At 34.5% G+C, this 23,116-nt stretch overlaps 1 protein-coding gene across 1 annotated transcript in view; it reads left to right on the top strand.

Moving 5' to 3' along the window:
* The window catches only part of LOC129757493 (farnesyl pyrophosphate synthase), a 28,302-nt gene continuing 5,186 nt past the window's right edge, over positions 1-23,116 (top strand). The window contains exons 1-3 of the mRNA XM_055754757.1: positions 1-779; positions 21,521-21,827; positions 22,301-22,662. Coding sequence (XP_055610732.1) covers positions 538-779; positions 21,521-21,827; positions 22,301-22,662 — 911 coding nt within the window. The 5' untranslated portion in view covers positions 1-537. The remainder of the gene's footprint in view (positions 780-21,520; positions 21,828-22,300; positions 22,663-23,116) is intronic.

The raw sequence follows: 23,116 nt of genomic DNA, 5'->3' as shown, positions 1-23,116 counted from the left end.
GATGGATTCAGACACAGTTGTTTTCAACTCGCCCTTCTGACAAGTCGTGTGTTGTCTAGTGATTGGAGTTGTTTTCTTTGGGAATTTCTACATAACTTTCACAGCAAGAGTTAAGTAAGCTACCTTGCCAGTGAAAAAAAAAAGAAATAATCTCAGGTATCTGGTGCACGGTGTCAGTGTCAATGATCAGTTTCTTCTATCTCTCTGAGGGTTGTTCCGAGCCGCCGCTGACGTATCGAAAACAGGTTCAACGAATCTATGAACTTCTGCAAATCAACTGGTTTGGCCAGCAGACAAACCAGTCGCGATTTTGTCCTATCGAGGAAAGTCCAAGAGAATATAGCATGAGCGAACAGTTTTGCCCAAATTAGCTCGCATAGCGTTTCACGAGTGAATTGTCTAGTCTTTTTGCCACCTGAGAAAAGAAAGTGCAGTGTGTGTTGCCGAATTGAGTGTTCGATTATCATTGCGGGGATACATATCAGAGATTCGTGAAAGTTGATTACATTTTTTGTTACGTAAAAATTCGGCCGCAATATGTTGTCCACGTTATTCCGTGTTGGTGGGTCTTCGCTGCAGGCCATCGCCAATCGTCAGCTGATCCGGTCTTCGGATAAAATGGTGTCCGGGCTTCCGGTCGCCCAACAGGCCAGGGCCATTTCCAAGAGCAGCGAGGTCAACAATTCGGATTACATGACCATTCGGGGTGAGGAACAACCGCGGAAGGCTAGCCGCGACTATCACACAAAAATGCAGATAAGACTGAAAAAGGTTTCGAGGTAAGGGAATATTCCTGTTATCTACCTACATTTTTTTTTATCTAGTACTTTTGAATTTCTTAGTCATGATATAATTTTAAACTCATTTCAATTCATGAATCGGTCGAAAAAATATCCGCCACAACGGCACAACAAGGAACTGAACGCATAACGTGTTTACATCAAATGCAATTTTCTTCCTATCATATGCTGTGGCAGGCCATCATCATAACAATTCAAACTGATTTCCACCATTCCGTGTTGGCCAGAAGTCACGTCGTCCCATAACAAAAATACGCCGCCCCACACGAACAGAAAAATGTTTTCCATTGCGCAATGTGCGTCTGTGCGCATGAAAGGAACATCATATCGTCGAAGAAGAGTGAAGCGCCTGTGTCGATTCCAATCGGCGGCTTTCGGATGCCCTTATGTTGGTGTGCCGAGCCGATGCTGAATGAATGGCCCATTTCTTTATGGGAATATGGGTCGGTTGGAGTTGGACGGAGGTAATTTTCCACTCCGGCCCTAGCCTGTGTACCCACACAGAAAATACATTCACAACCAAGAATTTTCTTCCTGGTCTGGTCTGGATTTTGTTTTTGTTCGTCTTTATCCACTCGATGAATTCTTTTCTGCGTAGTTAGCTTTCTTTCCAAACCAACAACAGCAACAAGGTCTTTCGGAAGATCAGCGTCAATGGAATACTAATGAGCAGAAAACTTGATTTGTTGATATTAGGCATTAAGTTTATATGAGCGACAAAACATAGTAATTAAAACTAAGAATTAATTTATCCTAGTAGATGTTCTAAAGAAATTTCAGGCATTTTTTATGAATTCTTGCGTTAAAATTTTTACTTCATTTCATTTTATTTGTACCTTGCACATGCACATTAGGGTGGCAATGGATGTGTGGGAAAAATTTCTTGAACGAATTTTGAAAACCGACCATATACATATTGTAGATTGGCCCAAAAAACTAGCCTGTGCCAAATTTCAGCTCAATCGGACTTGATTTAGGAGTGCCTCAAAATTTTGGTTTTCTACCCTTTAAAAAATAATCTAAGGGGGGACGAAAGGAAAGCGGGAAAATCTTAAATTTATATTTGATACCAAATGACTTAAAAATACTTAAACCGTCGAAATCAGGTGTTATCTCGTAAAAAATGCGGACAAAAATCGACATTGTGGGACTTAATCAAAGACACTTCCCTTTGAAACTAATTTCTATTTCGTTGTGTGTATAATGTACAGAACACTGTACATCTTGCAACTGTATTTTGAACTAATTTTATTGATACCTGCATCATTAATTGCCTTCTTGAAAACGGGATTGAGTTAGATTTTCAACAATAAGATCCTCTGAACATTTTGAGCTTCATATATAAAAAAACACTTCAATTTCCGAAAGTTTTTGTATCTACAGAAAAATCTTCATACCTTCTGCGTGAATTGAGACATTCAAGTCTAAATGTAGTTAACTAACATCGTTAACAAATAAAATAAACATTAACGGGCCAAAATGAGAACCTTGTTGAACACCAATGTGGTAAAAGTGTACCTCATTGGTTGAACACCAGCTGTTACATTTACAACTGATGACAGATTTCCTTCAAATCGTACTCTGTGTTCTACGATTTAGATGCGACTAAATGCACTGCAAAAGTCTGTGATTAAAATCAAACTGTAGCTAACTTGAAAAGCAGCATAGGATTTTTTACTGAAATCAGTGTATAATATTTCGACAGAATTGCTTGTGTGTTCATCAAATGTTACAGAATGGTGCAAATTATTGGTTGTAGAACGACCTTTAACCTTCATCCGTCCCTAAAATTTTTACCCTAACTAAATATATCTCTCTTGTTACTCAACCGATTTTTACAAAGTTTATAGTTTTGGAAATCTTGTGATGTAACTCAAATATGTTTCGCAGATAGTATTCAGCTACAACACTTCGGTTTTTCATTATTCAAAGTCTACGAAAAAACATGCTACGGAAAAAAGACTGTAGATAAGCTACGGAATGCTCAAAACAAATTTCACTTAAAGTACAAAAAAACTGAAGTTAGAAACTTTACGTTGCACATAAGGATAGTTTTTTTAAGATCATGACCACAAAAAAATGTAAAAAAAGTGGTTTAAACGCCGTCCTTTTCAATCAATGAACCGTCAAAATGTCTTAAGTCACAGCAGATATTTTTTGAAAAAAAGGATTAAAAAATTGACGTGAATAATTTGAAACATTTCTGCAGTTTTAGATTGTCAAAATACGAAACACAGAATTTTCGACGAATTTTAAAAAGTAACTGTTTTTCGAATTTCAATTTGCAATTTCTCAGATTTTTTTTGCATTTAAATTCAACTTTGCCCTGGATTTTGAGTATATTAACGCGGAATTTCCATAATAAATTAATCACCAGAAAGCCAATTTCATACCAATGCTAGTGGTGTAATTAAATTAGCGTTACGGGGGCAGGGGGGGGGGGGGGGTAGGTGGACTTAGGGACTAAACCCTCATGGAAATAGTTTAATCATTTTTTTAGTTAAAGAAAACAAGCTGCCATAATAATGAAAAATTATTGGATCCAGAAAAGTGTTTGAAAATAAGTGTTTTGCTGGGCACAATTTTCCCGTTTGTTTGAATAACGTGCCGCTTTAAGCCTACCCCTTTTCTGATACTTAACTTTTTTCATGAAGCTGCTTATCATGTTACCAAAAAATTAAGCTTAAGAATACTCAAAACCAAAAATCAAAGTCCAACTTATTTGAGTTTTCTGGATGATTTAATGTGCAAAAATGTCTTTTTCCATACAAAATTGAAACGCGTTGCGCTAATTCAGGAATCAACCAAATCATCTCAAATTTTATGCTAATGCTTGGTGACCCAAAAGGCATATAAAAACATGTGGGAGCAAAAAATCATTTTTTATAACGGTCTAGTGTATATAGATTCCAATATATTCAAAAGTATTTCCGTATACTTGCAAGATTTATGAAACTTTTTAAAACAATTTTTTTTCAAAAACTAAATAGCAGCATCAAAAAAGTGAGCCGATGCCAAGGAATATTTAAATAAGGTAGTGCTGAGAGCCATATTGAATTTTTTTTGTGACGTCACAAAAACGATTGTATCGAAAATTTTTATGAGAATGGTAGGAATTTCAAAGAAAAACACGTTTTAGAACGAAAATGAATTCCAATTTCATTTCGATTAGGTTGTAAGGTCTCTATTTCACTATTTGATGAAGTTTTTTGGTCCTTTGAAGATTGCATTATGTTTTTTTTTTCTTATTTTAAGCTAAAACGTGCACAAATGAAGAAAAATCAGCTTTAAAAGGTCTAGCTGGAAGATATTGGTCAACTGATTGTCATGATTATACTCATTATAATTCAACCGGATTACCATATACCTACAATTCTTATGTAGAACAATTAACATCAATAAATGATTGTTAAATCAGTTTACAAAAATGCCAATAAACGATTGTTGTTTTGCATAAAAATTCGTGTTTAGATCACTTTGTTATAATAAGGAGCTTAAAAAGCACTGACTTGAAATAATTTTAAAGTTTTGCAAATTTCAGTAGTGAAAATCCACTATTTTTTCTCACTTCGGTGGTCTATTTTATAGAAAAATTATTCGGAAATACAACTTTTTTTGTACCGATCTTGAAGAGCAAGAATCCTTCTACAATAACAAGTTTTAAAGTGGAAAATTTCCAGAAGATTTTTCGACTTAAATATAATTGTGACGTCTCAGCCTGTACCAATACTAAAGCAGGGCTACCTTGGCACTACCTTCTTTAAATATTCCTTGAGCCGATGCATTTTTATTTCATAAACAACTTTCGATTGTTTCATTTATTTTCAAGTAATCTTTTGAACTTTTTTTTGGATTTGCAATCAAGAGTAAAATACTTGCTGTTTTGTAGTAGTTATTCAGTCGTATTTAAATGAATTTCCTAAAGAAACAAATCGTTAACGTTGAAGAAATTAACAATCGTGAAGCTCGTTAGTTCTTGATCGATAAATACTGTTAAAGAATACCTACTTAAAATCTATATATATAAAAATGAATTTCTGTCTGTCTGTCTGTCTGTCTGTCTGTCTGTCTGTCTGTCTGTCTGTCTGTCTGTTCCCTATAGACTCAGAAACTACTGAACCGATTTACGTGAAACTTGGCAGGTGGGGGTATTGGAGGCCGGGGAAGGTTCCTATTATGGTTTGAGACCCCTCCCTCTCTCATGAAAGGGGGGAGGGGCCTCCCAAACAAAAGTCAATTTTTCGCATAACTCGAGAACCAATCAAGTAAATGGTATGAAATTTGGCATGGGGTGGTATTTGGGAACGAGGAATATTTCTAAGAATATAAGGTACCCCTCCCTCCTTTCAGTGTGGTGATACGAAGAGGGGAGGGGGAGTTACCTTACAATTTTTCATATAACTCGAAATCTAATCAAGATATTGGAACCAAATTTGGCATATGAAGGCATTTGGATACGAAAAGTATTTCTATGATTATTTGAGGTCTCTCTCTCTTTCCAGTAGAAAGAGGGAGGGGCTTCTTTTATTTTTTTTACATAAATCAAAAACTGATAAAGCAAATGGAACCAAATTTGGCATGGGAGGGTATTTGAATACGAACAATATTTCTATGATTGTTTGAGACCCCTCCCTCTTTCCAGTGAGGAGATAATAAGGGGGGGGGCCTCTTTTATAATTTTTTACATAACTCAAAACCTAATTAAGCCAATGGAATCAAATTAGGCATGGGCGGGTATTTGGGAATGTTACATGTTCTAATGATTATCTGAGACCCCTTCCTTCTTCCAGCGGGGAGAAAGGAAAGGGGGAGGGGAGTTTCATACAATTTCAACTGCATAACGCGACAACTACAACAGCAACTGTAACCAAATTTGGCATGGAACGATATTTTGGTACGAGAAATGCTTCTATGAAAATCCGGTATCCCTGACTCCTTCAAAGAGGAGAATGAAAACGAGGAGGAAAGGTCTCCTTTACAATTTTCAGTATAACTGGAGAACTGATCGAACAATTGGAAACATATTTGGCATGTGAGGTTATTTGGATACGAGAAATGTTTCTATTATAAATGAAAGCCCCACCTTTTTTCAGCGGAAAGATATAAAAGAGGAAAGGGGGGATTCCATACAATTTTTTAGCATAACTCTAGAATTAATCGAGTAAATGAAACCAAATTTGGTTTCATTAAGTATTTGAGTACGAAAAATACTATTATGAATATAAAGTTCTCCTCCCTCCAGTCAATGGGGAGAACGGAAGGGGGATGGTACTTAATTTCAAGTTTATGCATAACTCAAGAATTTACTAGGAATTAATCCAAATTTGGTATGGGATGGTATTTTAATACGAGAAATTTTTCTATGTGAAACAAGGGAAGGGAAGAGGAAAGCTTGCATTTAACTTTTTTTTTTTACAAAATCCAAGAAATGAACAAAACTTAACATGGAAAATCATTTTGGTATGATTCTATGATTATCTGACACACCATCCTACTTTAAGTGAGTAGGTACATAGGATGAGGGAGGTTAGCCCAACACAATTTTGTTAGCATAAGTTCTTAATTTATGCTCACAAAGCCAATAAATGGAAACAAATATGGCATGGAAAGGTACTTGGTTATGAGTTATGTTTCTACGATTGTTATAGACCCTTACGCTTTAAAGTGGAGAGAGAAGGGGAGGTGTTTGGAAAAATGGGTATGATTATTAAAGACCACGACCTTCATTCAGCAGAGGATGATGAGAAGGACAGGGGGGAGGGGCTCTCTTATCAGTTTTTAGCATAAATCCAGAACATATCACGCGAAAACAACCATATTTTAGCGTAAGATTAATTTGAGACCCTCCTTTTTCAGGGCAATGCTAAAAGAAACAGATTAAAATTATCAGAACTAATAGAAAATTAGTTTAAGTCATCTTTGTATTGCAATTCGAAACTCCAGCTGCAGCTCTCATTTCATAGCGGTTGCTTTGGAATTATGTTCTAATTCAGGGGTGAGCAACCTTTTGAACCAACGGGCCAATTTAAATTTGAAATCTTGTCGGCGGGCCGCACTTAATATAACTTTTTTTTTAAAAAAATTAGCAGAACTTCACGACAGTTTTTATAACTACAAATTTTTGGTGAAAACCAATCTGAAAAAGGAAAGATTAACCGAGTTTACGAGTTTAAAAACAGAAAATCAACACGACTTTTTAAATACTTGATATTGAAAAGGTACATCAAAAAATCTTTTTCATTTTTACTATTTCCAATTTTTCAATTGTCAATCACCGTCTTCTTGGCGTTGACTTTCTGTGTTTTGTTTTTCCATAATTAAAACTTGTCCTCAAAGCCTAGATTTTTTTCCAACAAACGATAAGAACCTCGTTTTTTAAATCGAAGTTCTGTATTGGATCACTGCATTGAGATGTTGAGCAAGGTTGTATAGAAACCACAGACAAATTTTTAATTCACATATTTTAAAGCCACTATCTTCAAAATTCTAGAATTTTTATACAGATTTTCATAATTTTTAATCTTATTTAGATATCAGTGGGATAGGATTTCAAAAGCCATATTATGAGTGAAACAACTCAATTTATCGACGTTTGTTATAAATTTTCTATCAAATTTCTGAAATAAGCATCACAGATAATCGTCAAATAACTTTTGGGTCAAATAACAGAATTTCAGATATCTTTTGTTTTTATCAAGAAATAATAATTTTTGTCGGTAACTTCAATGCCGGCTGATTCATGTTAATATAAAATCTAAACTCTCCCAGGCTTTATTATTAAACTTTCGTTTTTTCGTCAATATTCAGAAATAAATAATATTTCCCAAGGTTTTGGTTTGAATTTTTTTTGCCAGTATTTGAATGCTAACAGAACAAGCCTTTTTACCGAATTAGATAGAAAATTATCTGCTGAGCATATTTTTTATCATTCAACTTTATTTATGCTTGAGACGAAAATTATGACTTCACTAACGGACTTCGAAATTCCTTTAACCATGTGTAGCTTTAGCTGCTCTTCTTCACTTTAATGGATTTTGATTTTCAAGGTGGTTAAATAATTAGGAAAAATTTATCCTGATTTGAAAAAAAAACCCAAAATTACGTTATGCCAATAAAAAAATATTGCATTTATGCCTTGAACAGAACAAAAGAGATGCTTAAAAGCCAGAAAAAGTCAACAATTTCACTGATTGTGGGGCAAATGCAGATAAGAGCATATTTGATCAAGTCATTTAATTTTTTTTTAACAATCCATTGTTGAAAAAAAAGGTAAATTTGAAAAAAAGCTACGCGGGCCGCACAAAAGGGTCTCGCAGGCCACATGCGGCCCGCGGGCCGCGGGTTGCTCACCCCTGTTCTAATTTGATTCAAAATAACACCAATAAAACAATAAAATTTTGAATAATTTCATTTGTTTTTAAAAGGTGTAGCAAAGCACACCGGGTCAGCTAGTCTATATATATAAAAATGAATTTCTGTCTGTCTGCCTGTCTGTCTGTCTGTCTGTCTGTCTGTTCCCTATAGACTCGAAAACTACTGAACCGATTTGCGTGAAACTTGGCAGGTGAAGGCATTGGAGGCAGGGGAAGGTTCCTATTAGGGTCTGAGATCCCTCCCTCTCTCATGAAGGGGGGGAGGGTCCTCCCAAATGAAAGATTATTTTTTGCATAACTCGAGAACGAATCAAGCAAATGGTATCAAATTTGGCATGGGGTGGTATTTGGGAACGAAGACTATTTCCATGAATATGAAGTACCCCTCCCTCCTCTCGGTGGGGTAATAGGAAGAGGGGAGGGGGCTACCTTACTAATTTTCATATAACTCGAAAACAAAGAAAGATATAGGAACCAAATTTGGCATGGGAAGGTATTTGGATACGAAAAATATTTCTATGATCATTTGAGACCCCTCCTCTTTCCAGTAGGAAGATATAAAGGGGGAAGGGGCCCCTTTTATAATTTTTTACATAACTCAACGACAAATTAAGCAAATGGAACGAAATGTGGCATGGGCAGGTATTTGGGAACGTGATATGTTCTAATGATTATTTGAGACCCTTTCCTTCTTCCAGCGGAGAAAAAGGAAAGAGGGAGGGAAGTTTCATACAATTTTTACAGCAGAAATTGAGAACTTCAACAGCGAATAAATAAAAACTGGCATGTAACGATATTTAGGTACGAGAAATGCTTCTACCAATATTTGATATCCCTCATTCCTTCAAAGAGGTGGATGGAAAGGGGGAGGAGAGGTCTCCCTTACAATTTTCATTATAACTGGAGAGCTGATCGAGCAAATCGAACCTTATTTAACATGTGAGGGTTTTTGATACGAGAATTGTTTCTGTTATAAATTTAAGCCCCACCTTTTTTCAGCGGAAAGATATAAAGGGGGAAAGGAGGGCTTCCATACAAATTTTTTGTATAACTTGAGAATTAATCGAACAAATGAAGCCAAATTTGGCATCAAAACGTATTTGAATACGGAAAATACTTTTATGAATATTGAACTCCTCCCTCTGCTTTCAATGGGAAAAACGGAAGCGAGGATGGTACTTCCTTTCAAGTTTGTGCATAACTCAAGAATTTACTACGCAAGTGAAACCAAATTTGGTATTTGGTGGTAATTCAATACGAGAAACTTTTCTATGTGAAACAATTCCTTTCTGGCAGAAGAAGAGTAGAATTGGGAATACAGGAAGGGAAGAGGAAAGCTTATATTAAACTTTTTTTTTTACAAAATCCGAGAAATGGACAAAACTTAACATGGAAAATCATTTTGATATGATTCTATGAATATCTGACATACCATACTCCTTTCAGTGAGTATAGTACATGGGAGAAGGGAGGTGAGCCCAATACAATTCTGTAAGCATAAGTTCTAAATTAATGCTAACGAAGCCAACAAATGGGAACAAATATGGCATAGAAAGGTATTTGGTTACGAGATATTTTTCTACGATTGTTATAGACCCGCACGCTTTACAGTGTAGAGAGGGAAAGAAAGGATTTAAGCCATATTTGTGTTGAAATTTGAAACTCCAGTTGCAGCTCTCATTGTACAGCGATTGCTTTTGATTTAGGTATGTAATAATTTGGTTTGAAATAATACTAACAAAACAATAAAAATATAAATAATTTCTGAAAATATTATTTATTTTTGAAGGGTGTAGCAAAGCACACCGGGTCAGCTAGTTCATAAATAAAATTAAAATGGTTTTATTCACAGATAAGAGCTTTTAAGCTTTTAGATTTTTTTTTATCAATCGTTTTCAAAGCTGATAATGATTTTAACCCTTTCCTTCCCATGGTAGCACAGGTGATCAACAACTTTGCACAGCTCGCATTTGAACTGGGCGCTTTGGATCAACACCATTTTTTCACCGAATGTGTAGATATGAGTGAAAAAACATTGCACGAAATTTGAAGAAAATCGGTTCGCTAGGTTTTGCTTGGCAGATCAAAAGCTGCAAGAAAGTCGGATTTTTTTCGAATTTAAATCAAGTCGTCATTTGTTGTTCAATAACTTGACAAGTTTTTATAATTTCCTTCAAAAAAAATTACTGTCGTGCAGAAGGTTGCTTATGCAAGCAGAATCAAATGATGGTTTACTTAGATTTCAACTAAGACATATAAATTTTTGAATAAGTAAAGTGGATCACTGGTGATACACTGGGAACAAAACGTACTTTTCTTCTTGTGAAGCTTCTTATCAATACTCAAGAAAATCATTTTGTCAACAAAAAAAATCGCTTCAGGATAGTTATTTCATCTGCTTCATCTGCGAAATTTTTGTAAAAGTTTGTTATTTTCTCGAAAAACGGCATGTTTTGTTTTTCTTGCACAAAGTGTCATGGCGGTTATTTTCAAGGCAAAAATGGAAATTTCAAATATTTCAATAAATAGACTTTCGAGGGATGCATATACCAAAGAAGTTTTTTTTATCAAATACGATCGTTTTAATTTGTGATCAATGAAGTGATGAAATTCCATGTTTTTTGCAATTATTTCCTGTTCTTCATTTGCACCTTATGTTATCTTCCCAATGGAGCACATATGATCTACCTCAAAACCCAAATTTATCAAATGGATCATTAAAGTAGGCTAAAATTATGCATCTTTTGTTCTAGAAGTTTAGCTGTAAATCAATATTTCTATTTTTAAAACGTTAAAAACCTTGTGGGAAGGAAAGGGTTAAGAAATACAATGATTATTTTTCATATGTATTTTTTTAAAGAAATTTATTGTTATTGTTGCTTAATTGAACAAAGGTTCGACTAGTTTCGACCATGCCTAGCCGCTTCATATTATTAAGCCGAAATCTGTGAAAATAATTTCGAAAGTATGTATGTATGTATGCATGTATGTATGAGAACCCACCAGTGGCTGATAGGTCTTTCGACCCGAGTCGGTACGGGAAGTCTCCATCGCACATTCAAATACTGTTTATGCTTAACTCATCAACAATACTTGCAACACAACCAAGGGGTCCGTTACCACTGGTTTGGGATAGGTTTGACTCATCTCACTCCCTTCCAACTGTTCGAAACAAATAAAGAATCCTGAAAAGGTACCGAAGAAATCTTCTCATGATTCTAAATTTGCCGAGATACTCCGGCTGGCTTGAACCCACAATCAATTGTATATCAGTCTTTTGATCGTTTGATGACCTATCCAACCCCCCACAATTCCCCTTTAATAGAGTTAAGCTATTTTGTATTTGTAATTAATGAAAAAGATCGATTATATATACAACAAAAGAAAATATAATGGAACGAACTCACCAATCTGAAGATATTTAGCTGAATTCACGATGGACATCGTGCTATGAATGCTGTGCATATTAAGTGATTCAGCGGTCCTGCATCATCCGGTTTCTTTGCAATGAAGATTGACGGCACTTTGAAATATGATGGAATCATAAAAAATGATTCCTAATTTTAAGCCTGGTACGATAAAAAAATTCTTCGTTTTCTTGTAAATTACACAACAAATAATTTTCAAACTTCTCCAGAAAAACCGAAAAACAACGCGAACCACAAAATGACAGAAAAACGCGTCCGCACTTGACCAAGGCCTACTCAGAACTCTGAAAATAATTTCGAAAGTATGCATCAAAAAAGATTTCATGCCTCAGTTTATAGCTTCGAATTTTTACAAATGATTTGAATTTTGAATTTGAAGTTTCGGGTTTTAGAATTTATTTTAGTTTAGTAGAGTTTAGTTCAGATGCTTAGGGCAATTCAATATGATCTATGAAAATCTTCTGTTATTTAAATTAATAAAAATGAACTGCGGTTTTCGCTGTTTAAAAAAAATCTTAGGTATTTGTTTTAGGGTAGGGAATAATCGTGACAAGTTTCGAATTCCGCTCATAAACGTTCTTCCATTGCCTCACCCGGTTGATGATGACTTTATGTCTGTGCAAACCGAAATGTTTGCCTGTTTAGCTCGGATGATAGCAAATGGAAAGAACTCTCAGACATTGGTCATGTTACCTCAACAGCGGCAAATTCTTGGCTCGTCGTTCGTTGTCCACCAAACCGGATAGGAATCACGCAGCGAACAGATGATCACCATCGTAGTTCGAGCGAGCGCTTGGAACGGCCGATGTGCTCATCTGCAGCAGCAATCCAGCGCTTAGGTTTATGTCTGTTTTTCTTTCTTGGCCGAAGCACCGTTTGCGCATACGCTTGGAAGAGTTCTTCTTTCATATATGAAGTTTTTTTTCTTCTGATCCGTCGTATGTGCTGCTTCTCGCCGGTACCTGTTTAATAAATATATTTCTTCACGGCACAGTTTTGAAAACCCAAAGCAAATCAGCATTGTGGACGATAGAGCACTGCCACCTGTTGAATTTTATCCTACGGTAGGAAGAACTTTGTCTTTGTCGAAGAACATAACCCGCCAAGAGATTTGAGTGGTTCATTCTCAAAAGAGTTTAAAATAATAACTTAAGCGAATCTTTTTAAAGACAAAAAAACTGACTCCAAAGAAGCAGTTGAAAAGCTATGTTCAGAGTAAGATGGTAGCAGCCTTTAAGCTTCTACTCTCTAAAATTGAATTCAATGCAGGATTAAATTAATGTTTGAAACTTTTTTGAGAAAATAATATAATTTTGAGCAAACTAAAAAAATTATATATAAAAAATTCTTTCTACACTGTACCAAGAAAAAAATATATACAGAATTTAACTATGATTTGGTCTGAATCTATCAAATTTTGGAACTTAAAATAACCTGAATCGATTTCGCCGTGTGAGAATGTTTGGAGAAATGCGTAGCAACTCTAGGCCTGTTTTCCGAGGGAACAAACAACTTTACACACAGGGTAAAAATAGTACGCGCTCTCCACGCAGAGGAATGCAAATATGTATAAGAAGGGTGCGACCAGTTTCCAGATTAAAATGCGCAGTTGTTGTGATGTGACACCCCAGGCATGCGAATATTTATTTGCTCACTAAAATGAGGTCTTCCAATTGTTCCAAAACAGTCTACGCAAACCATGTAGGTAAACATCTAATCTCGATTTGGACGGTGCAAGATAACAAAATTTTTTAGATCTAAATTCTCCGCCCGGTTTGCCAAGAGCTCGGATGTTTGAAATATTTTGGATCCAAGGTTTTGAAACTCCTCATAGATCAGCTGCTAGGCTGCCAGCCTCTTCACACGTGTTGTTGACAATAAATTTCTCTCTACAATTCATCATCGGAAACAAACGGGTTGGTGGTGTTGTCTCGAACGATTGACTCGCTCGCTTGTTGCCGAGTGTCCTTGTACTTCGGTTGAAGCTTTTAAGCCGGCTTCTTGAAGGTTAAGCTTGGCGGGGAAATCAACCGCTTAAATCAATGTAATTACCTCGACCAAAAGGTGGTAATATATGTATGTATGATTGGCAGTTTGTGAAGCTAAAATTATCATTTTTTTTGGATATAACTGCATCAATAGAGCTTAAGTAAGTGTACCGAAATTAACTTTATAAATGTAAACTTTGTAACATTTTAGATTGTTTAAAAAATACATTTCGTTTACAAAATCATTAGATGAAATTCAACGTTTCATCGGCGTTCAGAGTAGGTACGACTTACAAGTAAATTATCATTTCAGCTCGGAATCAGGAGAACCGGGAATACCTGGATTTTTTTTTAATTTCATTGCTTCATCGGAAAAACAGGAAAATGGTCATGTATTAGATTTTTTTTATCAAATTCGAAAAATTTTTCCAAATATATTTTTCGAATGTAAGAGATTTTATTAAAGTTTCAGCTACATTTAATTTACGATTTTAGACATGTTCACAAATCTCCAGCTTTGATGACTTTAACACTACTAACCAAGAGTTATTCATCCCATTTTTGGTCAAATCTAATTGAGATGAATGAGACTAAATTTGTTTGTCTGGTATTTTGAATGTCACAAAGGAGATCATAATGCGAAATTTTTAAATCTCTTTAGCATAGCATAGCAAAGCATTGGGTGACTACAAACATCTTGAATTGGCTGATACACGAGGTATCGAAATTTTCAAATCTTATTTGAAGAGTTATTATAAGTATGTACTACTAAGGTTCTAAATGAATTATCTACGATAGCACACAATTCTTTAAAAGCATAGAATAACTTTTCATCAGAATATTTAAATGTTTACCTACCAAAGTTCAGTTTTCACACATGTGAAAAAATTGATCCGATTCAAATTCGGCTTCAAATTATCTCAGGTTTAACTTTGTCCTTAAAACTTTATTAAATTTCTATTATATTTAGAAGGTATACCAAAGAAAACAAGCCTGTAGTTTCAGACAAATTTAGAAAAAAAAATACTAATTTGTTTTCTAAAGATTTGACACTCGCTTTTTATTCATCTTCTCAAGAAAAAATTAATATAATGATAAATTAAGTTTTTTGTCGAAAGCTAATTTTTTGCATAGCTGAATTGATTTTTATATTGAGCCAAATATGCGGATTATTCTAATAATAAATCGTCACCATTTTTTTCAAACCATCTTGACAAATTTGTTTCTTGAATCAGCTTCAGGGAAGTGAAGTAGGCTTTGGCTTTGAACAGGACGGATAATTTTTTTTTTTGGGTGTGTCGAAATTGTTGTGCTAAGAAAAGTTTTGTTGTTGAAATGTAGGTATATATTATCTCTTTCATTGAAAATTGGATTTCGTGCAATGTTTTACAGTCGCAGTAATCCGTACAAAGGTTGACAGAAAAGAGGTTAGCGTGTAGAACTCCGACAGATTTGACACTGATTTGACAGGTCGCACGAATGTGCAAGTTCGCACAAATGTCGCAGTTATGAGTGCGCAGTCCAATTTAGTGCGCTGCGATTAATAATTAATTATTGAAATGTCTGCACTAGCCATGTCGTTGGCGCCTCCCTCCGATGATACAGCAGGGCCAACCTGTCAGGATATCGAAAATTGAGTCAATAAATGCTCTTCCCGGAATGTCCTCTTGCAAAAATAGTAGTTTGGAGTAAACAGCAGCTGAGTATCATGTCTTATTCAACCTCACTTTCATTACGGCTTAATGTATTACTACAATAAGTATTTTGTAATGGACTTCAAACTAATTAATTGAGAAATTTGAAGCTTTAACTTGAATACTTTGATCAATATTAGCATACAGCTTAATTCAAGTATTCTATTACAAAATCAACGCGGCCCGTGGACTAAAATGAAATTTTCAGAAGAATTAGAAAAATTTCCAGAGAAATCAACAATCATTCAACAACAACAATCAAATAATCTATAAATTTTCAACTGGAAAACAAAAATCAATTGATGCATGATTTTTCGAAAAATTTGATTAAATAGTTATTGCTATATTTTTTAATCAAGTAGGATGATAATATACTCGGTAAATCTCTACTCCATATATTTTTTAATTTTCTAAATTTTCTAAAAATATATTTGAGGTGTTTCATTATTTCAAAGGTACTAACTCTATTACTTCTTACTTTTATATAATTAAATTGAACTGGTTAACTAAACAGTCTCATCAATAGCTATGAAAATTTTTCAAAATTATTTGAAATTACAGAAAAAACGCAATTGAAACAAAGAATATTTGTTAAAAAAGATATCTTCTCATCTTAAAATTTCCAAATCGGCTGGTAAATCTTTTCAACAGGCTAAGAGTGCTCAATTCGTTCCTATGAAATTATAAGAATTATCTGGAATTGTATGAATCCATATAAGTAGGGGAGAGTGGGGATACTTGATCCCCTTTTCTTATTTTCACCATATCTTTCTGGAAAAATTTAGCAACTCGCCGTCTTTGACATTTTCTGACAGCTTGTAACTTCAAGTTTCTATGCTCCAAAAATTAGAACGATACTGTAACCCGTTGATGAACTAGAAGCATTTTCGTGGGAGTAAAAAAATTGCGATTTTTCTGAAGTTAAGGGAGACTTGATCCCCTATTGAAGGAGACTTGATCTTTTATTCAGGAAGCCCTAATCCTTGCATAAAATTCAAACAAAACCCCAAGATAAAATGTTAATTGACTATTTTGGTCATGTTTGTTCTCATTTCACAATTTATAGCAGACATTAGAAGAAAATTCTATAACTTTGACTCAATGCTCATAAGTAAGGTTGCCAGAATTTTTTCCATTCCCATCCGGGCCTAGCAATTCCGGGCATTTTTTCAAAAAAACCTGGCAAAATCCGGGCATGGATTTCAATTTTTCAAATCCAAAAACCGGGCAAAAACCGGGCAAAATTCAGGGCAAAATATATAAAAGCAAAGAAAAAATGCAAAAAAAAATGAAATTCATATTTTATTAATGCAATTGCAGACTTCCAAAAACTTGTCGGAACACTTAAATACTTAAAGGTTTATAAAAGAAAATCAGCGAAATTATTTGAAACAACCGTTGAAAATTTCAATACCGTTAATCGATTTTGCTGAAACTTACTCAAAAACTTTGATTTTTTTTTGGTTTCTTTGTGAAAATTGTGAAAAAACCGGGCAATATCCGGACTTTTTTCACGATATCCGGGCAACCGGGCCGGACCGGACTTTCTCGAAATTTTGCATCAAATATCCGGGCAAACCCGGATAAAACCGGGCAATCTGGCAAGCTTACTCATAAGATAGCATACTTAAAGGCGCTATTTTTTATAATTAAGAGAAAATTAATTATTTTTGCTCTTTTCTTCAGACAATTGTTTGATAAATATTAGTTTTTGGATAAATATTAGTAATTTCGTAATCAGCAATCATAACGATCAATTCAGAAGAAGAATATGCCGTTTGGAAGGGGGATCAATTGTACCCAACTCTAGGGGATCAATTGTACCCATAATCAACATTTTAGAAAACTTTTTCTGAAAAAAGTTGAGAGTTTTCCATTGCTTTGAAAAAATGGCATTATGAAGTTCATTTTACGCTCGATCGATTGATACATTGGAACAAATATTTTTTTTTCATAATTTTCCCATGTAAGGAACATTTTAAAGTGATGAAAAAAGATCTTCAAGTTACATTTTGTGAAATTTTTCAAACAAAGTTCAATTACTCAAACAATTATTTTGTTAATTTTTTTTAAACTACAAGCATTGTTATTTTGCTCATTTTTGCACATTTTTCTAGAACATTTGATCTTTGTAAGACATTCCAGTTTCGAGATATAGTTAAGGAATCAAGTATCCCCAGGGATCAAGTATCCTCATTCTCCTCTATCCATCTGAATCCATTATGTATAGATTTTCAGAATGTGAAAACATTGGAGGGAATTTTAATAAACAAACTAAAAGATCTTATTAACTCAGTTAATACCTGGAACCGCTTCAACTTTTTTGTGATAATGCTTATCGTGATGAGATCGGGAATTTCAAAGTGTGACTTTACAGGGTGTCGACTCATATCTGGTAATAAAATTCCCTGATTTTCCCTGATTTTCCAGTCGTTTTTTCCAGAAAATTCCAGGTTTGAAAAATAACCTGAGGAAGCAACTTAAAGTTATAAAAAATATATTTCCCCCGAAAATAAACGCACAGAAAGCTTTGAGTCGTGAATACTAATTTATTACGATAATTTTAATGGAAGTATTATTTGTGATAATAAACATTTTAAGATAAGTCAGCCTGTTCGGATCCAATTGTAGAAATTCTTATGATTTCAGCATAACAATTTTCTCTTGCAAGCTATCAGTCTTCTTCTGTGCGTCTTCCAAAATTTTCCTCCGTTTCACCTCAAGCGATTTTGCTTCCGCTTCTCGATGACGCTTCATCAGCTTTGTTTGATCTGATCCAAGAGCTTCCTTTTTGCGGCGATCTTTGTCTTCCAAATACAGAGCATGTGAATTTCGAACTCTCTGAATAAGTTTGTTGGAAATTTAGACTGATTTTATCCCTCCAGCATAAAAAACAGCATCATAGATTTGTAGTTTAGCCACCACTGATTCTTCACACATATTTTTGAAGAGACATTCGGAATTCACTGAAAAACTACGTTCAACATTCGCGTTGCCATGTGAAAGACAGCAGATCATTTTGACGATGCTGAAGAAATCTGGACACTTGGCATTTGCGAGCACTCCACTCCAAAAATGATCCAGCCTTTCTTTGCTACGGTCATAATTATCAAATTTATCGCCTCTGGCAATCACTCCGGAATACTGCCGTACTGCTGAATCTGCCGAGGATCAATATAGTCAAAGTCTTCTCAAATCGTTTTTTGGCCAATTTGGTATCGCTGCTGATAACTGCCGGATCAAGGCAAGAGGCGGCCTTGGTCAGAGGATAAGTTCATGGCGATCGCTTCATTAGCTTAAGTACAATTGCCTTCAGCATTCCTTTGTATTCGATACGAAATTGCAGAACTTGCTTTTCGCTGAGCTTAGGACATTTTTTCACAGGATTCTGTCATATCCGAGAACAATGTGTTTCGATGGTAGATTATGGTGTCACCCTACACTGAAGTAAATTTTTAAGCAGATAATAAACTTTGACGCTTCAATTTCTTCAAATAAAATCTGGATCCTTATTTTTTCCCTGATTGGTGGAAAAATTCCCTGATATTCCCTGATTTTCCCTGATGCAAATTGAATTCCCTGATTTTCCCTGATTTTCCCGGTTTTTCCAGGTAGTCGACATCCTGCTTTATTTAGGCTTTAGGAAAATTCAGAAAATCAAAATTCGAAAGAACACTTTTCGTAATTTTTTTTTTAAAACTAGAAATCAGTTTTAATAATTCTCCTGAGTCTATATGACTTACGATCCCATTCGCACTTCAGATTCATTGCAAGTTCCTACAGCTATCATTATAAGCATGGAGTGTTTATTACACATTTTATTTATTTGATACCAATTTTAAAAACTGTGCTGTGATTCTTAAATTTTATTCAAAGAACTAACATTACTGTCAAGGTTGAATAATCTTAGCTTCTACAGTTTTAAGCCATTTTAATAAATCCTTGTTAACAATTAAATTTTAAAGTGATTAGGAAGTTTTTTTTTAATTAATGAATTTAGCCCAAAACCGTTGAGAAATTTTAAATTTTTCAGAAAAATATGCGTTTCTATAATTTTGTCGATCTTAAATTAACTTATATCAACAGTATTGTTGAAATTATGCCAAAGTGAATTGCAAACGATCAATTGCATGAGATTTATCATGTTTTGTTCCTCTTATACTTATTTTAGTTATTCTACTGTACACTGCGGTTATTCTTTATTATTTATTAGAACATTAAAGAAGTATCATTGATTTGATATGAAAATCATAACTTCTACAATTTAATACCGACATTAATAAAAACCTCTTGAAATCTTTGTATTGAAATGATCATAGGAATTCAAAGAAATGAAAAAAATGCACAAATCAAGTCTAAAAACGGCAACGCGGTTTTCAGAAAATTCGCATTTGTTTCCGATTTATAATGATTTGAATAAAAATAAAAAATAAAAATTTCAAAGAAATACATTGCTACTCAAGGGAATTGAAATATTTTTTTATAGATTAAAATTTAAAAAAAAAAACATGGAAAACAAATTTTTAAAAAATCAAAGTGTATTCATTTTGATTTTGCCTTAAAATGATTCAGAAAAGGCTATAGTTTCCATTTCAGAAAAATTATTAAAAAAAATCATAAAGGAAAGAAAGTGCAGCAAACGTGATGATTTGTTTCGCCTTAGCGACTTGGCCACTTCAATCCTAAACTAGGCTTTCTACTAAATCTTTAATTTCCTCGAATTGAAGCTGATTTCGCAAACGGGTTTGGTAATTTCATTTCAGGCGCGTTTTTACACAAATTCAAAAAAATCATTATTCATGATTTTTAAATGTATCGCATGCGTGATTGATTCCTGCGCATTAAGATAAAATCGAAGCTGATTTTAAATAGGACACAAATTTCATGTCATCCTTTGATCGATAATGATCGCAAAGCATTTAAAACTGATTTTCAAATAACAACAAGATGATACTAAAAGTTAAATTTCACCTAAATGCGTTTTATTCATTGTGGAATTAAATAATAAAAATTCTCAATAACGTACACTACGGAAATTATTTAGATTGAAAAAAAAAATAAGGATCTCATATTTAATCCTAGCAGTAAATGTGATTATAATCCTACAGTGATGTTAGTTTACATTTTACCATCTAAGAAAATGAAATCGGTTTCTAAATTAGAACAAAGGAAACTTTAAAAAAAAAACTATTCCATTTATTATGTTCAAAGTAAATTAAGCTTAACTAGCTGAAATTTTGGTTAATTTATCTTTATATATTAATAAATATTTCTCAAGAAGAAATATTTTTCAAATAATTTTGAAATTATTCTAGTTAATTTCTCTTTACATAATAATAATATTAATAATAATAATCAATTTTATTCGTGTAACATATCTCACTGATCGTTGAATTATTTAAGTTTAAAAATTGAAAAGAAATTCAAATCCTCGATTTCTCATCGTGATCCCATAAAGAGGTCCTGATTGAATTTTTGGAATCAAACTGTAAATTTGAAATTTTATCTGAATGTTTGTTATTTATGTTCAATGAATTTACTCCATATTTAATTTAATCCATATTTTCCTGAGCTTAAATTTTCATAATGAAGTTTCACTCATGTTTAATCTAAATTCTTAAATGTCAATTTGATTTGCGTGATCATGGTAAAGAAGAAGTTATGTAGAATAATTTGTTATTATTCCCTTTCACAGATAAAAAAAATTACATCAAAATCGTGAATGGTAGAATTCGTTCTACAATCACCTTATTTGAATATTGCAAGTGTTAAGTCGCGTTAAGTTGATGACCCAGCAATCAATACGTGCCACGTGTCGATTGTATGCCTCCGACGACGACGACGACGCGCCGCAAGTAAATAACATTATTCATCGTCATGAGCTTGAATCAGCCATGCACTGAATGTGTGACTTTCGGATTTTGCAATCTCTCAAGTAGGAGTAGTTAGATATTCGCGCAAAAACAATAATAACAACCGGTACTTTAACCTTGATATTAACATTCAAAACAAACAACTTACGAGTTGAATACTGGCGTAAAGCCGGGCTGTTTTTACTCTCTGTAAAAACAGTAGGTAGTACTCCAGATATCGAAATGATTGATCGATGAAGTTTAAAATTTGACAATTAAACTACTTATACTTATGGAGAAGTCTTCATAACATTACTTTTATTTTTGTTTATTAAGCATCGTATTTTAGTTTCCACAATTCTAATGATTTATATCTTGCTTTCAGAACTCTCTCTACGCTGAATTTCTCGGTGCCGGAAGCGGCCCAGCACACGGCGGTTTCGAAAAGCGAAAGCCGCGAATTCATGACAGTGTTCCCCGATCTAGTCCGTGATCTGACTGAGTATGCCCGAAAGTATGGAAATTCGGTGGCAGAAAAATGGTTTGCCCGCGCTCTCCAGTACAACGTGCCACAGGGCAAGAAGAACCGCGGTCTTGCCGCCGTATTGGCCTTCCGAATGTTGGCAAAAAGCGAAGATCTCACCCCCGAAAACATTCGACGAGCACACTATCTCGCCTGGTGCATTGAAATGGTAAGTGTGTTGGAGGATTTCTCTTATCATGACCATTCTCGCTGAGACATGCGATAACAAGAAACGACTCAAACTGGAAAAGTAAATACAAGCGAGTTTCCATTGTAAAATTATTTCCAACTATATTCCAAACAATCGTGTTTATTTATAGAATCGGCAAACTACGCGTTGGTCTTCCCTATCAACATCTCCTTCGGCAAAGTGGGAATTCGTAAACAAATTTATTCATATTCGAGGTGTAATAAACAAAAGCTTTGCCGATTGCAGGATGTTGATAGTAAACCTTTTCACGCCTTGTTCACGTTGCATATCGAATGATCTTGTTTTGACCTTATAGGTGAGGTTACAAACAATCGATTCGCATACAAAATTATATGCATCATTAAGGAATTGACGTCAAGAAGCAACTGTAATGCTTATCAAAATAATGGATTGTTTGTTTGGTCCAGGTTAAAAGTTTCACTTTTTTTTAGTTCCAATCAATGTTCCTGATTTGCGACGACGTAATGGATGGCAGCGCAACTCGGCGGGGACAACCGTGCTGGTACAAAGTGGATGATGTCAAGCTCATTGCCATAAACGATGCTCTCATGATCGAATCCGGCATTTTCTACGTACTGAAGAAGCATTTCGGCAACGAGCCCTACTACACGAGATTGGTCGAAAAGTTCAATGAAATCAAGTTCATCACCACTGTTGGACAGTCGCTGGACCTGCAATCGGCCAAGCTGGATGTAACCCATTATACCATGGACCTGTACAATGCAATCGTTTCCCATAAGACTGCTTACTATACTTTCTATTTGCCGGTGGCACTGGCTATGAATATGACTGGGTAAGTGTTTGTTTCATATGCTTCAATTGATTAATTAAGGGCGATTATAAAAAACAGCGCAGGCATAGTAGCTTTAGTTGACGTTCAATTCTGACTTTACGACTTTATTTATGGACGTTTTATACGTTTGCTTTAAATATATAGATATTGTTTATTTTTATTCAAATTAAAACTTACTCACTTCGCGTTAGCAGCACCTAACTTTGGATATTGTTCTTCACTGACATATTGCTATACCACGACAAAATATCGAAGATTCAAGAGATCACCTTATTTTCAAGTTGCAAAAATTTAAAATAGGCAACAACTCTTACAAGTGTTGGTAAGAATTGGCATCAATGGTACGGTTCTAAATTGGTTCAAGAATTATTTGGATAACTGAATGCAACGAACAAAATATGGTTCATCTTACTCACGATACAGGGAAAACTATTTGGGAGTTCCCCAAGGAAGT

The sequence above is a fragment of the Uranotaenia lowii genome, chromosome 3 (genome assembly GCF_029784155.1).
Source record: "Uranotaenia lowii strain MFRU-FL chromosome 3, ASM2978415v1, whole genome shotgun sequence".
Taxonomy (NCBI): domain Eukaryota; kingdom Metazoa; phylum Arthropoda; class Insecta; order Diptera; family Culicidae; genus Uranotaenia; species Uranotaenia lowii.
Note: the sequence above shows the minus strand (reverse complement) of the source record. Positions and strands in the feature narration are given on the sequence as shown.